Genomic DNA, 15,200 nt, shown 5'->3' with positions numbered 1-15,200 from the left:
ATATATATAAGGGCTTGAAGTTAACTACATGTAACCTAGGTAGAATTAAATTAGGTTAGGGAATTCTGTTTTGATAAAATAAAAATAAAAGAAATAGAAATTTGTTAATCGACAAGATTCGAATTAATTCAAGTAACGAGGGCTTTAAGAAAATAATTCATCATTAGAGTCTTAAAAGTAAATACATATTTTAGGGGTCTTACAACCTATCCCCCTTAAAACAATTTCATCCCCGAAATTCAGCTACATACTGTGTTCAAAAAGCTCGGGGTAATTTGCCTTTACCCAATCCTGGCGCTCCCAAGTATATTCTTCAATTCCCCGGTGACGCCATAGCACTTTCACCAAGTGAACCGTCTTGCCTCTGAGGTTCTTCTCTCGACTGTCCTGTATTGCTACCGGTCCTTCTTTAAATGTAACATCCTTGTCAAGGCTGATATCTTCCCATTTGAGGACGTGTGACGGGTCAGCGATGTATTTTCTCAACATAGATACGTGGAAGACGCTGTGTATCCCTACTAACTGCGGGGGTAGAGCTAGTCTATATGCTACTTCGCCCACTCTCTCCAATACCTCGAAAGGTCCAATATATCGTGGTAACAGCTTCCCCTTTCTCCCAAAACGTACGACTCCACGCTTGGGTTGCACCTTTAGGAACACGTGGCTGCCTACTTCAAACATCAACGGTCTACTCCTCCTGTCTGCATAATTCTTCTGACGGTCTTGAGCAGTCTTCAACCGTTGTCGGATCAATTTAACCTTCTCAGTAGTTTCTAGGACAAGTTCGGGTCCTACCAGATTTGCGTCACCCACTTCCGTCCAACAAATCGGTGATCTACAAGGTCGTCCGTATAATGCTTTAAAGGGTGCCATACCAATGCTAGCTTGGAAGCTGTTGTTGTAGGCGAATTCAATTAGGGGTAGGTGTCGTTCCCAACTTCCTTGAAAATCCATTGCGCAAGCTCTCAGCATATCCTCGAGCGTCTGGATAGTGCGTTTAGATTGTCCGTCGGTCTGCGGGTGAAAGGCAGTGCTAAAACATAACTCCGTACCAAGAGCTTCCTGCAGGCTTCCCCAAAATCGAGAGGTGAATCATGGATCACGATCTGACACAATAGATACCGGAATTCCATGTAGTCTAATGATTTCCCCAATGTAAAGTCTGCACATAGACTCTAAGGTGTCGGTCATCTTATAGGGTAAGAAATGTGCTGACTTGGTAAGACGGTCCACTATTACCCATATAGCGTCGCGCCCTCTAGGTGACTTAGGCAACCCTGTCATAAAATCCATCGTCACATACTCCCACTTCCATTCAGCTATTGGTAGAGGTTGCAACATTCCTCCCGGTTTCTGATGTTCCGCCTTCACTTGTTGGCATGTCAGACATCTTGCTACAAATTTGGCCACTTCCTTCTTCATCCCATTCCACCAATATTGCCTCTTCAAATCTTGGTACATTTTTGTTCCTCCTGGATGTACCGCAAATGCAGAATGATGGCATTCCTTCAGTACCTTTTCTCTAAGTAACTCGTCACTAGGTACAAACAATCTACCTTGGTACCTTAAACTCCCATCGGGGTGAATTATCCAATCGGGCATGGGCTCTCCTGATTCCAGACGTCCCTTGATGTAGGCTACCTCTTGATCGTGCTTCTGGGCCTCCATGACCTCATTCATTAACTTAGGCATCACCTTCTGTGCGCTAAGATATGCTCTTGTATCTTGAGATTCTACTTGGATCCTGAACTCATTGAGTGTCTTAACCATATCCCATTCCTTGACGGAGATCTTAGCCATCATCCCTCTGCTCTTACGACTTAGAGCATCTGCTACTACATTGGCTTTACCGGGGTGGTATGAGAGAGTGAATTGGAAATCCTCAAGATACTCCATCCATCGTCTTTGTCTTAAGTTAAGGTCCTTCTGTGTGAATAGATACTTCAGACTCTTGTGATCTGTAAAAATCTCAAATTGTTCCCCATACAGGTAATGTCGCCATTGCTTTAGGGCAAAAACTACGGCTGCTAACTCCAAGTCATGTGTGGGGTAGTTGCGCTCATGAGGTTTCAACTGTCTAGATCCATATGCGACCACCTTTCCATTTTGCATGAGCACGCAACCCAACCCTTCTTTAGATGCATCACAATACACAGTGTACCCCTCTTCTCGTTCTGGGATGCTCAAAATTGGCGCACTAGTTAACCTCTTCTTTAACTCCTGGAAGGATTTTTCGCAAGCTTCGTCCCACTCATACTTTACTCCTTTCTGCGTCAGACGAGTCATTGGTTTAGCTAGTTTGGAGAAATCTTGGATGAATCTTTGGTAATAACCGGCCAATCCTAAAAAGCTGCGGATCTCCGACACAGTTTTTGGTTGTCTCCAATCTAATACTGCCTCCACTTTGGTTGGATCCACCGCAATCCCATTTTCTGATACCACATGCCCTAAGAATTTTACTTCATTCAACCAGAACTCGCATTTACTTGCCTTGGCGTATAACTGATTTTCCCTAAGAATTTGGAGGACAATCCTTAAATGTTGCTCATGCTCTTCTTCAGACCTTGAATATACCAAGATGCCATCAATGAATACTACTACAAACTGGTCAAGGTATGGTCTAAATATCTTATTCATTAGGCTCATGAATACTGCTGGTGCATTGGTTAGTCCGAAGGGCATTACTACAAATTCATAGTGGCCATATCTAGTACGAAAGGCAGTCTTTGGTATATCCTCCTCCTTGACTCGTAGTTAATGGTAACCCGACCTGAGATCGATCTTTGAATAGCACCTTGAGCATCTAAGTTGGTCAAAAAGGTCATCAATCCTTGGGAGTGGGTATCGGTTTTTAATCGTGACTCGATTGAGTTGACGATAATCGATGCATAGCCTCAACGATCCATCCTTCTTTTTAGCAAACAACACGGGTGCTTCCCATGGCGAAGTACTTGGCCTAATGAATCCGCTCTCGAGCAATTCCTGTAGCTGTGTCTTCAATTCTCGTAGTTCTGCTGGTGCCATGCGATACGGAGCCATGGATATTGGGGTAGTTCCAGGTTGTAGCTCGATGCTAAAGTCTACTTCTCGGGTTGGTGGCAATCCTGGCAATTCCATGGGAAATACATCTGCATAATCGCACACTACGCGCGGAAGCTCTATTTCTCCTTGGCCTTCCTCATTTAGAATTAGGCTTGCTATCCTACCGGCAAGTTGGTCGCGCCACTGCGTCCGATGCTTTGTTGAAACCATGGGGTCTTGTCTATCCCCCTTAAACTGGAAACGTGTTCCATCTTGTGTATGAGCTACCACTTTCTTCTGACGACAGTCGATCACTGCTCGGTGGGCGGACAACCAGTCCATGCCCAAGATGATATCGAAGTCCGACATTTCCATAACACGAAGGTCGCAAGTTAAGCGTAGGTTCGACATCCTTATCTTACAGTCCTTACAGATCGATCTTACCCGAGCGCATCCTCCCATAGGTGACATTACACTTAAGGCAGTTGCTAAGGGTTCACATACAAGTTCTAATGACTTAGCACAAGCAGAGGATATGAAAGAATGTGATGCACCGGTATCAAATAAAACATGCACCCAAGAATTGTATAGTACTAAAGTACCCTCGATTACAGATGGGTCCGCTTCTTCTTCTTGCAAGGCAAAGATTCTGCCGGTTGCCTTCTGGTTGCCACTGGCCTTGGCGTTCTGAGTTCCTCCATTCTTCTGGTGCTGCTGCCCGGTAGGTCCTGTCTTGTTTGTCCAAGGCTTCTGCCCACCTAATGCCTGGGCATTTGCTCCGGAACCTCCTCCTTGATATCCAAATGGAGGGAGTTGGGGGCATTCGCTCTTCTTGTTCCCTAACTGTTGGCAATGAAAGCACTGGATTTGTCCCGCCGGCCTTTGATAGCCTCCTCTCTGAATCTGTTGCTGCGGTTGCTGTCGTTGTTGTTGTGGTTGTGGTCTAGAGTAGGGCTTTGAGGTCATGCTTCCCTTCTGGTTCCTCTGGGGTCCAATTGTTGCCTGACTTCCTCTTCTCTTATTCCAAGCTTTCCTGGCGTCGTTTACTTCCTCTCAGATTCTAATGCCGTTTCCAGCACCTCGGCATATGAGGGGAGTCGTTGCGGAAGGACTCTTCCCCTGATTGTAAGATCCAGTCCCCACTCGAGCATCCTTGCTTTTTCTTCATCATTTGCCACGAGTCTAGTTGCATAGCGGGCTAGCTCTTCGAATTTTGCAGCATACTGGGTCACGGTCATATTTCCTTGTTCCAGATTCTGGAATTCCTTGACTCGTTCTCGGCGGATAGTACTTGGGAAATATTTATTTAAGAATAGTTCCCTAAACTGGTTCCATGACAGGCTTGCTACGTCACGAGTGTTCTTCATCAACTCCCACCAATGGTCAGCCTCATCATCAAGCTCGAATACTGCCAAAGCTATTCTATCAGCAGCCTCGGTGATGCCCATGGTGTCTAGCATTTTCTCTATCTGCCGAAGCCAATTCTCAGCTATCTTCGGGTCCGGTACGCCTGTGAACTTTGGGGGTCTCTGCTTTCGAAACTCAGAAAAGAGTCGAGTCCTCTCATTCTGCCGATTGTTCCTTATTTGCCCTAGTTCCTCCAAAATCTGATGACCTAGGTTGTTGGGGATGTCAGCCCCTGCGGGGATGGGTTCATGTTGATGCCTAGGACGGTTTCGTACATTGTTGCTGGTTTCGGTATAGCCATTAGCTCGTGTGTCTACCATATTATGTTCATGTCACCAGGTGAGTTGGTTTCCAGTCTTAGAAAATCTTACTACTTAGATTTGAAATAAAGGTTCAGTTTCCTTAGGGTGCACTAAAGCAAGTAACAATCAATAACATAGATCAACGCATCATTTATATATAATAATAGGCATCATTACAAAAGGCCTCCTATATCAGAGTTACATTCAAGAGCATCTACGCACACAAGTTCAAGCTATCTTATTCTAGGGATCCTCATCAGCGGATCTTACAAAAGTCTAGTTTTATTACCCCTCGAATTAGTTCTCGTTTCCCGACCAATCAAAGTCTTCGTCAGGGTCTTCATCAGCAGAGTCGGTGGCTTGCCCCGGAGAGCGGGGGGTGTACATTGGTGAGAGGGGATTGTGTTCAGATGATATCTCTATAGGGTTGGCTAGGTTCGCTCCCTGCTGCTCTGGTGGCTGCTCCATATCCATTGGTTGATTGTCTTCTGGCCCGTGGTAACAAGATTCGTGGCTTTCAGCCTGAGTCGGTGCCATGGTGGTCAGAGCTCGGTGTATCAGGGAGTCCATCTTCTGTTCGTCTTGTTCCATTCGGACTGCCTTTCTTGCTGCCCAGCTTAGAAATTGCAGGCGGCGCCGCACCAAAGACCTCTTCTGCACCCTCGTATAGTGGGGGTATTCTGTCTCCACCTTACGTATCTCAGTCTTGATCATTTCCTCGGCGGTGATTTCACAGCGTCGGTGGCTAAAGTATGGGCTGACGGACATGGCCCTCCTTCCTTGCATACGAAAAACACCCCACGAGTCGGTACTGACGTAGCCTCCCGATGACATCCTAAGGTGGAAAAGATTTTTATTAGTTAATCTTCTTATAATAGTGTGATAGAATAAAATAAGATAAGGGGTAAGGGCTTCTAGAGTCGCATATAGGGTTGCGAGGGTTAAGGGTTGAACCTAGGCTCTGATACCAAGTTGTGACGCCCCGATTCTACACTATAGGTTGCAGTCAAGGGAGAGTCACTAGTGAGTCCTATGGTCAATAACCAAGTAAGATCCCAGATCGCCGGAGGAGTCAAAATAGCCTCCCTTCTAAGTCCAGCTTTCTTAGGCAGTGCACTACCCTTTTGACAGATCTTACAAGGCATTGACACAAGGTCTCATAAGCAACGATAAGGTTCATATGTAGGATATACATACATAATAACCACAATTATACTTGCTTCAAAAGATTGTTCCATTACATTACATCACAAAAAAGAAAGTTTTAAACTTCATATGAATCTTACAAAATAACAAAAAGGAAATTTCTAGTATTCCTAAGATAGCCAAAAGTCTTCAAAGGTTTCCGGCTCGTCGTCTTCCGCTATGAGTTCCGCATCGTCACCTGGCATGATACGCCGTGAGCTTTGAATGCCCAGTAAACACACACACACACCCTACCCCTTTTTCCCAGTCCAATACACAATCACAAAATATAACATCAAGTAGTAAAGCATGATATTCCAGTAAATAGATCAATAAATAAATAAATAGTTAAGTTAGATGTCAGTAAACTAGAAATCCCCCAACGAGATTTCGTCCTCCCAACCACAAGAATCGGACGCGGATTATTCGGTATGCCCCCTCTTTTGCTGCTTTGTTGCAGACCTAACCTCGGATGCCTACCAACGGTTATATACCGTGTAGCGCTAACCGCAGGGCCTCAAAAGAGACGGTAAAATAGGGCCTTGCCCGAATCCCTCCTCACACCAAACCATCTAGGGTCCGAATACAACCGCTCCGTTCAAGGGTTCCGAAAATCACTTGCGCAAGACTTTAACCTTTAAATAGGGAACGCATCCCAACATACCATATACCACATATTCTCATCTTTTCATTTCTCAAATGTTCGAAAACCCAATATCCACCCAATTAGGTTTCCCGTTGAATTAAGTGTTTTAAGCCAAGGTTAGTCCAACTAAACGATAAAATAAAATTCACATAAGCATGCCTCCTCAAGATAAGAAGATAAATAACATAACATACCCATACAACATTATGCCAAGATATGATAACAAGCCATTAAACATTTTCAGGAATACGAGGGTATAAAACATCCAAACATAACAAATTTCCAGATTTAACATCACATGAAGGTTAATATGGAAGGACTACTTAGGTTCATCCACCGGACTCGGTTTTCCTATGGTTCGTAGAGAATTTGATCTAGTTCCTAGAACATTTTTCGGAAATGGGATTGCTTTTCCCGATTTTAAGTTATTTAGAAAATAGTCCAGCACTGTTCCAGAATCTGTCCTGAATCTGCCCAGATCCGTCGACTGTTACGAAAACTTGATTTTCTTGCAAACCACTCAATGTTTTTCGATGAAACAAATTTTAGTTGAAAGATAACTCCTTAAGGAAGGTTTTGACATAAAATAGAGGTTCAGAATATGTTTGTACATTTTTCTGGAATTTTTTAAAGTTGACTGAAAAAAACAGGTTTTAAGGTGGAATGCCCAAAACAAGGAAATTTAGAAAAAATGGGTTCCACCATGGGAAAGTTTCATTTCTTTTGTGAAGAAAATATGCTAACTATCACATGTTTAACTCAGAAATTTTGTTTGAAAGAGTACCCTTGAAAAGTTGAGAGATTTGTACAAAAAGAAGATGGTTTGTACCAAAATGAGGAAAATACAAGAGAGATGAAAACAATACTCAAATCTTGGTATTTTTAACATAAGAACATGATAATAACAGATCTGAAACATCACTTAAAATCTTTAAAATGAACATGCATTAGAAAAGAAAATTAAGAGAAGGTTGTGTTGGTGGCTTACCTTCTAGCTTTGCACAAGGAACTCTCTTCTTCTTCCCTCTCCTCATCTAGACTCCTCTTCCTTGCTCTCCTCCCTCTCTCTAACCAAAATGTGTGTGTGAGTGAGTGTGTTGTGTGTATGTTTGCAAGCTAGGGAGGGTGTGGTATACATAGGCAAATTTGGGGTAAAAGGACATAAAAGCCCTTTAGTTGGAATTGGATGGAGAGTTAAGATTTTGCTTGAATTCTAAAGGAATGGAAGGGACTTAGGTGGTGTGTTCCATTGGTTTAGGCCACCTCTAGTTGTAATAAAACTATTTCTTGGATTTTGTATCCTAGGTAGGTCACTAGGTTGTGCTTCTCTAGAATCTCATAATCATGGTCTTAGAAAATTGGCTTCTTTCTCCCTTCCCTAGGAGGGCTAGCCTTGGGGAAGTGTGAAGGGACTAATTTTTTAATTATTTTACGTTCTAGGCACATCCCTCAAGGTGCATATACACACACACACACACACACATATATATATATATATATATAGCAAGATTGATGGCATATCAAGGTACAAAATATAAGTACCATCTTGGGCAAGTTTAGAAATAATAAAAATAAATATATATATATATATATATATATATAAGGGCTTGAAGTTAACTACATGTAACCTAGGTAGAATTAAATTAGGTTAGGGAATTCTGTTTTGATAAAATAAGAATAAAAGAAATAGAAATTTGTTAATCGACAAGATTCGAATTAATTCAAGTAACGAGGGCTTTAAGAAAATAATTCATCGTTAGAGTCTTAAAAGTAAATACATATTTTAGGGGTCTTACAGGCTCGGCTATTTTAAACATGGCATATGAAATGCTATAGCTAGCATGTATTCAACTTGGAATTGAAAATACGATGCAGTTAGTATGATGCGCCGAGCCCAGTGCATGCAAAACAGATGAATGAATGCAAACATGCTATCATACTGTATGCTAATTGAAATATGACCTAATCTAACCATCATAAGCTGGTAAACAAAAGGGAGAAAGACGTGGGGTTGGAAGACATACATCTCACACACGCACACTTATTACAATTATGCCCTCTCACGGAGGGTCCGAAAGAATAATACAGTCCCGAATAAATATTACAGTCCAAATAATTACAAAATCCTAATTAAATTACAAATTTAACTAAGAAAATAATAAAACTGGCATGCAAGCCAGGGACTGCCTTGACTCCTGATGAATGATGTATGTTTGGGCTGCCTTGCGCGGAAATCCACTGGAATGCCCCAATTAGCCCCTGTTTTGCAATGATTTCTTGGAAAGCGCGCCAAGGCATGGCAAGGCATGAAATATGATATGCAAACATGCAAATTTCAGCACTAAAATATGACCCGAAACAGCCCCGAATCATGAAAACCTGGCACCCGATGCAAGGAATGACCCCGAAATGCAAGATTAAGCGCATGAAATGACTTGTAGCTACATCAAGCATGCATTATTTGTACATGACATGTGAATAAAGATTCAAGGAAGCCCCAAAACAAGCATTTTTACAGTTTATAGAAAAGCCAAACAATGAACACAAATGAGGCTAAGCTAGCATGCAAAAATGGCCCTAAATGTGAGATAATGAAGCAAGTCACAGCTGCAGGCCTCAAACACAAAATAAACCTTCAACAATGTTGAAGAGGGGCCCAAAATATGACCTTTTACAGTTTATGGCCGAGCCAAAAAAAGTGCACAAGCATGCTCAAAATACTATGCAAAACAAGGCCAATAAGAGAGCTATAACACAAAGTACAAAAAGGATACCTCAAACAGTAAAAGACCCTTAATAAAACATGAATAGAGGGTCAAAATAAGGCTGTTTTAAGTTCGGACCAGAGTCCAAAAATAGAAGCACAAGAGGCTAATAAATCATGCAAAAATGGAGCCAAAAAAGGATATAAAGGCAAGTGGAAGATAGAAGCCTCAAAAATCAATGAGCCCTTCAACAATGTTTAATAAGGGATCAAAATAAGCCCTTTTAAAGTTTATGACATGCCTCAAAACAATTTATACATAGGCCAAAAATACTACACAAGAAAATGGCATACAAGGGAGGTAATGAAGCAAGTGCAACAAGGAGGCCTCAAAAAGTAAGAGGCCCTTAAGAAAACATGAAAAATAGCTCAAAATAAGCCTAGTTCCAGTTATGGTCGGAGCCCAAAACAGCAAGAAAGTATGGCCTAGAAAGCATGCAAAATATGGACCAAAATGAGAGAAATAGAGCTTACCCTTGAAGACCAATCTTTTGGCAACTCTTGGCTTGAGATGCAGCACTCCTAGGCCCTGAAGAACAACCTCCAGCTGCTAGAATGGAGGATGGAAGGGTGGGGCTATGGGTTGGTGAAGAAATGAGTGTAGGACTTAAGGGTTTTTTGCTTGGAAATAGAAAGGGAGAGGGATATAATGCAAGAGGCCTTGAGGCAAATTTTTGTAACCCTAATAACAGAGCTGGAGCTCCTGTTATATAGGCAAAAAAGGGGGGGAAAAGGAGGAAAAAAATGGAGGGAAAACAATCCAAGTTTCCCTTCAAAAATGCACCCCCCGGATACACAATCTAGGGGGAAAAGAGATGCATATTTGGAATGTGCCTGCAACAAGGAACATGGCCGGCCGGTTATCCAAGTTGCAGGTGGCCGGCCGGCCACCCCCTATGGCCGGCCGGCCAAGGGTCAAAAAGGTCAATCAAAATTAGTGGTCGACCACCCCGGATTGGTGGCCTCCCATGTGTGCACAACACAGCCATGTGGTCAAAAACTGGAGAAAGTAAACCAGGAGAGAGAAAAGCCCACTTTTTGGAGGGGTTCAAAAGGGTCAAACATAATTAGTGGCCGGCCATATGATATTGGTGGCCTCCCAGGTGTGTACAACACAAATATGTGGTTTAGAGCTGGAAAAAATGGCCTTAGGGTGGTCAACATTGGCTTTCAAGTGAGAAAAACGGGCGACGGAGGGCGATGAGGAAATATGACTGGTTGTCAGAACAATTGCTGGCCTCCCACCCTTCTACGACCTTCCTAACAATGAAACAGAGGTCCCTGCCAAAAATGAGCCCAAACCGATGCAAAATGAAGGTTCGGGGGCCGAAACGCACAGCCCGGGGCCCCGAAAACTGACTGTTAGGCACCGGAAGTGGTGTTCAACCACGAAGTTGGTCTCTTGGACCACAATGTCCCTCAAAAGGGAGCAAATAAGATGTATGCCAAAAACCGGAGCAAACGGAGATGGTTAAGCGGTCCCGAACCCAGGCACACGGCCAACGGCTCCGAAAAACCAAAAACCGGACTCCAAACGGGCAAAATGGCCTACGACCACGAAACGTAGCCTACGGCCACTGAGAGATGATCTACGAGACCTCTCCCTCCCTTCGGGAAGAGAAAACAGAGAAAATAGAGCCTGGTTCGCAAACCGAGGCAAGGCATAAAAGAGTCCGGAAGTCCGGAGGCAAGGCTCGCAGCCGAGACTCTGAAACCTCTGAACGAGCACTAAGCACTAAGCGCTCAATATCACCAAGCGCTCAATCGGTGACGTCTGAGTCTTAAGGTCGGTCAAAAATGGGGTGTCTACACCGGCCACCATGTTTCCCAGATATTATTTTAGATCTTTTGAGCCAGCTGTGGCTCACTGAGCCATCCTCCATACACGTGTATGGAGGGATGGAGGCAAGTTTAAGCTTGTCAAGCAAGTTTTTGCTTGCATTGCTTATATAAGGGGAGGCCCCTCTCCCTTTCCAGAGGTTCAGAAAAATTTAGAGACAAAATCTCTCTCTCTCTAGAATTCTCACTCTCTTTCTATATATTGTGCTCAATAGTGCCTTAAAGTGTGTTTTCTTCATAATTTTCCAAAGGAACACCTTGTCAAACACCTTTACTTTTGTTGTTGAGGTTCTTAGAGGTTTGTTTGAAGCTCAAAAGCTGGTTTTGGCTCAGAGGAAGACCTGTTTTGCTGCTGGTCTTCAAGAGTGAGCATCTCTCTCTTTTAAGTTTATTTTTGTATACAATCTTGGCCACCTTTGCATGCTGATTTTGGCCTAGTTGTCGACTACAAAAACTTCTGTTTTTGAGTGTTTAAAATGTTTGTTTGAGGCCTTGTTTGAGTTAGGTGTGGTCTATCCCCCCTTTTGTGGCTTGTTTTACTTTGCTTTGAGCTATCTTTTAAAGCCTTTGAGATCATCTTGTTTTGGCCTTTTAACCAGTGAATTCTAGAGGAATTTCAGTGGTAAAAATCTTGTTTTCAAGTCCCAAATAGGAGGAGGTGGTCCCCCCTCCTCTTGTCTTGTTAGCATGTGTTGTTGGCCTACCAAATGAGCATGTGTTTCTCCCTTATTGAGGCCTAGTTTGAGCATGTTTTTGTGACTTTTTGGACCTGCCATAACTCTATTTTTGATTGGTTTGGTCACCTCTTGCATGCTTCATACACTTGTAGTGTAATACTACTTGCTAGCCTAACATATTTCATGTCTTAGCCTATGATTCTAGCATGTATTGGCTCTACTCCAGCATGTTTTTGGCCATTATTTAACATGCTTTAGCTCTAATTTTGGGTGTTTGGGTCACCTCTTGCTTGCTTTTGGTACTTGTAGTGCAATCATGCTTGTTGGCCTAACAAGCTTCATGCTTTAGTTCATCATTCTAGCATGTGTTAGCTTTGCTCCAGCACATTTTTTCCAATGATTTAACATGCTTGAGGTTTGTTTTAAGTGGTCTTGGTCATATATGCTTAGCTTTGTATAGCTATAGTGTAGTTGGGCTTCACTAGTTTTGTGTTTGAGGTCCCTAGCATGCTTTGAATGTGATGATTGCATGCCTTGGCCTCATTTCTCACATGATTTCAATGCATATAGCCTTGTTATACTCTCATGTTTATCACTCTTTAATTGTTTTTTAGAGTTGAGCATTATGCCTTTCATGCTATCATTTCAGATCATTTTGGCCACTGTTTTGGCATGCATGAGGTCTGTTTGGGGTTGGTTTAGTCCATTGAACATTATATTGCATGGTCCTAGTGTTGTATCCTTTACTAGTTTTAATGCTTAAGTCTCTTAGCATGTTGTGCATGCATTGTTTGCATGTTAGCGTCTTGCATTTCATGCCAAGATAAGCATGTTGCATGTTGCATTGCATGGTGTTCAACTAGACGTTATGTTGAACACAAGGTGGATTGGCCCACTTCATACTCAAAGTGATGAAAGTGAGCCAATCCCCTTTGCCTCCATTGCCTTTGATCACTCATGATAAGGTCGTGGTCTTAGTGTCTTGTTTGTTGTGCATTCATCGAGTTTGTGCAAGTTGGATCTTTGGCCATCATGCAGTGAGATGCTTGATTGATGGTCTTGGATCCAATGGTGCCTCTCGCTTGATGTTTTGAGGTGATATGGAGTGGCATAGTACGTATATACCCTTGGGAGACCCTCCATTTCCTCTATTTTGTGCTCTGTTGCAGAATGGTGTCACAACACACCAGTGGCCAGCAGCGCCACTCTGATGGCCGGCACCCTTGCATTTTTTTCCGGCAAAGGCCATCCTTGGCCGGCAGGTGGCCGGCAGCAAGCCCCCATGGCCAGCAGGCCACTGGTGCACTCCCCAGCTTTGGTTTGGTAAGTTTCAGCAGCTAGTTCTCGAAGACGCCCTGCAAACAGAACCTCTAAAAGAGCAAACCGGAGAGTTTTTCGAGGTGGAAACCGAGGCATGCATGTTCAACTTCTTCAACTTGCTGAGGCAGTGTAGTCTGATACTTTACTTGTTAGTTAGCATAGACTTGTAATTTCTTTAATTAATTTGTTAATTAATTAAGTGTTGTAATAATAAGTAGTATACTAGTTATTCCTTTTGGTTTGTAATAGTCTAATTAGCTTAATTAGATTAGTCTCTTAGCTTAGCTAATTCATTTGGACCCTCCGTTGAGAGGGCAAATGTTGTAATAAGGGTGCGTGTTTGTGTGCATGTCTTCCAACCCCCATTTCTTTCTCCCTTTTACTTAACCGGTTTTGATGGTTAGTTTAGGGCATATTTCAATTAGCCTACCTTATGCTTGCATGCATGCATCATTTATTTGTCTTGCATGCATCGAGCTCGGCGCATCATTCAAACTGCATTGTATCTCAATACCTATTTGAATACATGTATCAACTTGTAGCATTCATATGCCATCTTAGATAGCCGAGCCTATTTTAGTTGCATTATTGCATGTGTTGCATTAGGTATTTCACATAGTTAGGATCATGCATTGATTTCTAATTAGCTTCTTTTTTGGCTCAGAGTACACTGTGAGTGTTTATACTTTAGCATACATGCATGAGTGTGAGTGTTGCCATGATAACATGCTTGCCATGAGGCTATTTGCTTAAGTGATAAACTGCTTGAATGCCTGTGGGTGGAGGCTTGATTGCCTAGATTGGGACAATTCATCAAATGCGAGTTTTAAGCCCACTTTGCTTAAGTGATAAACTGCTTGAATCGTTTGATTGGGCGAGCAGGGGTGCTCATTTCATGACCTTCCCCCCTCCTACCCAAGTTCCCGAGCCGAGGCAACTTTGGTGATGACGGACACGTGGCCTTAGGCACGAGTCAGGGTTTCCTAAATTTTCCAAAACAAAATATTTAGGTGGCGACTCTGAAATCTTGCAAAGCAGTCCATGTTTGGCGCTTTTTGATTAAAATTGATTTTCCAAAACGATTTTTCGGATTGGGACTCTTTGGCGATTTATCAGTCTTACATTGCACTTTGTGGGATTAGATTCAGAACTGTGACAGGAGTCCGAACTGTAGTAGCTAGAACCCAAATTCGCGCCCTCTCCAAAAGGGGGTCGCATGAAGAGAGTTCGAGCAGTCTACACAGTGCGATACAAAGTGCATAAAACAATGCGAGATAGGGTGCACAAAATAGTGCGATGTAAATTGAAATATGCATGGTATGTAGAGGGAAATGAGCAGCACTCAAAGTAATGCATCATGTACCTTATGAAATGAGTGTAGGGCAACTTGCCACAATTTATTTGAAATCAACTTGCCCAACTTATTAAAATGTAATTGAATAACACTGCGGAAGGTAACTCGATGAAACAGGAGCAACTAATCATGCAATTCAAATCACCCAAAGTGTATAAGCATGCATGCATAAAGCACATGTATTAATCAGAGGGAAGATGGCAATCCTAAGAGAGTTTTAAAATGGTTGGAGACAACTTTTGAAAGCTGAATCATATCAGAATCATCATAGGGGTGAGCTCACCCTAACCTAGGGGAAAGTATCCAATGAATGGCTTTGAGCGGAAGGAGAGAAAGGTTGGATCCATGCCCCTTATTCAAATGATGACCCAACCAGATGTTCTGAAAATTACCCTTAGTGTCCAATCATTGGTCACTGGTTGGGTTCATGCCCCTTGCTCAATGGATGGCGCAGTCAGATGTACTGAAAAGTGCCCCTAGTGTCCAATCACTGGCCACCTTTTTAACATTATGCAAGCACGTGAGATGGGGATCATCAGATCCTGAAATAGTTGCCAACCAATCAAACTGATGCTTCTCTTCTATCCCAGCATGTTGAGAATCTACTCCATTTTCCCACAAAGTAGTGACGGATTCCTCACATACACTTTGCAATGATCATGAATGCGATGCCCCTTGTATGAGC

The 15,200-nt window shown here is 42.8% G+C and overlaps 2 protein-coding genes across 2 annotated transcripts; both read right to left on the bottom strand.

Moving 5' to 3' along the window:
- Nucleotides 1-1,092: 1,092 nt before the first annotated feature.
- Nucleotides 1,093-3,987, bottom strand: LOC145797853 (uncharacterized). The gene is made up of 4 exons (XM_082885282.1): nt 2,952-3,987; nt 2,395-2,447; nt 1,389-1,926; nt 1,093-1,277 (listed from the first exon to the last, which is right to left on the bottom strand). Exons 1-4 carry the CDS (start codon nt 3,985-3,987, stop codon nt 1,093-1,095), a joined length of 1,812 nt encoding a protein of 603 aa, XP_082741408.1.
- A 77-nt stretch (nt 3,988-4,064) lies between these two features.
- On the bottom strand, nt 4,065-4,748 carry LOC114320300 (uncharacterized). Its single transcript, XM_028267454.2, has one exon. The coding sequence runs from the start codon at nt 4,746-4,748 to the stop codon at nt 4,065-4,067; it is 684 nt and encodes a 227-aa protein (XP_028123255.2).
- Between the last annotated feature and the right edge of the window lie 10,452 nt (nt 4,749-15,200).

The sequence above is a fragment of the Camellia sinensis genome, chromosome 8 (assembly GCF_055761805.1).
Source record: "Camellia sinensis isolate YWXY chromosome 8, ASM5576180v1, whole genome shotgun sequence".
Taxonomy (NCBI): domain Eukaryota; kingdom Viridiplantae; phylum Streptophyta; class Magnoliopsida; order Ericales; family Theaceae; genus Camellia; species Camellia sinensis.
Note: the sequence above shows the minus strand (reverse complement) of the source record. Positions and strands in the feature narration are given on the sequence as shown.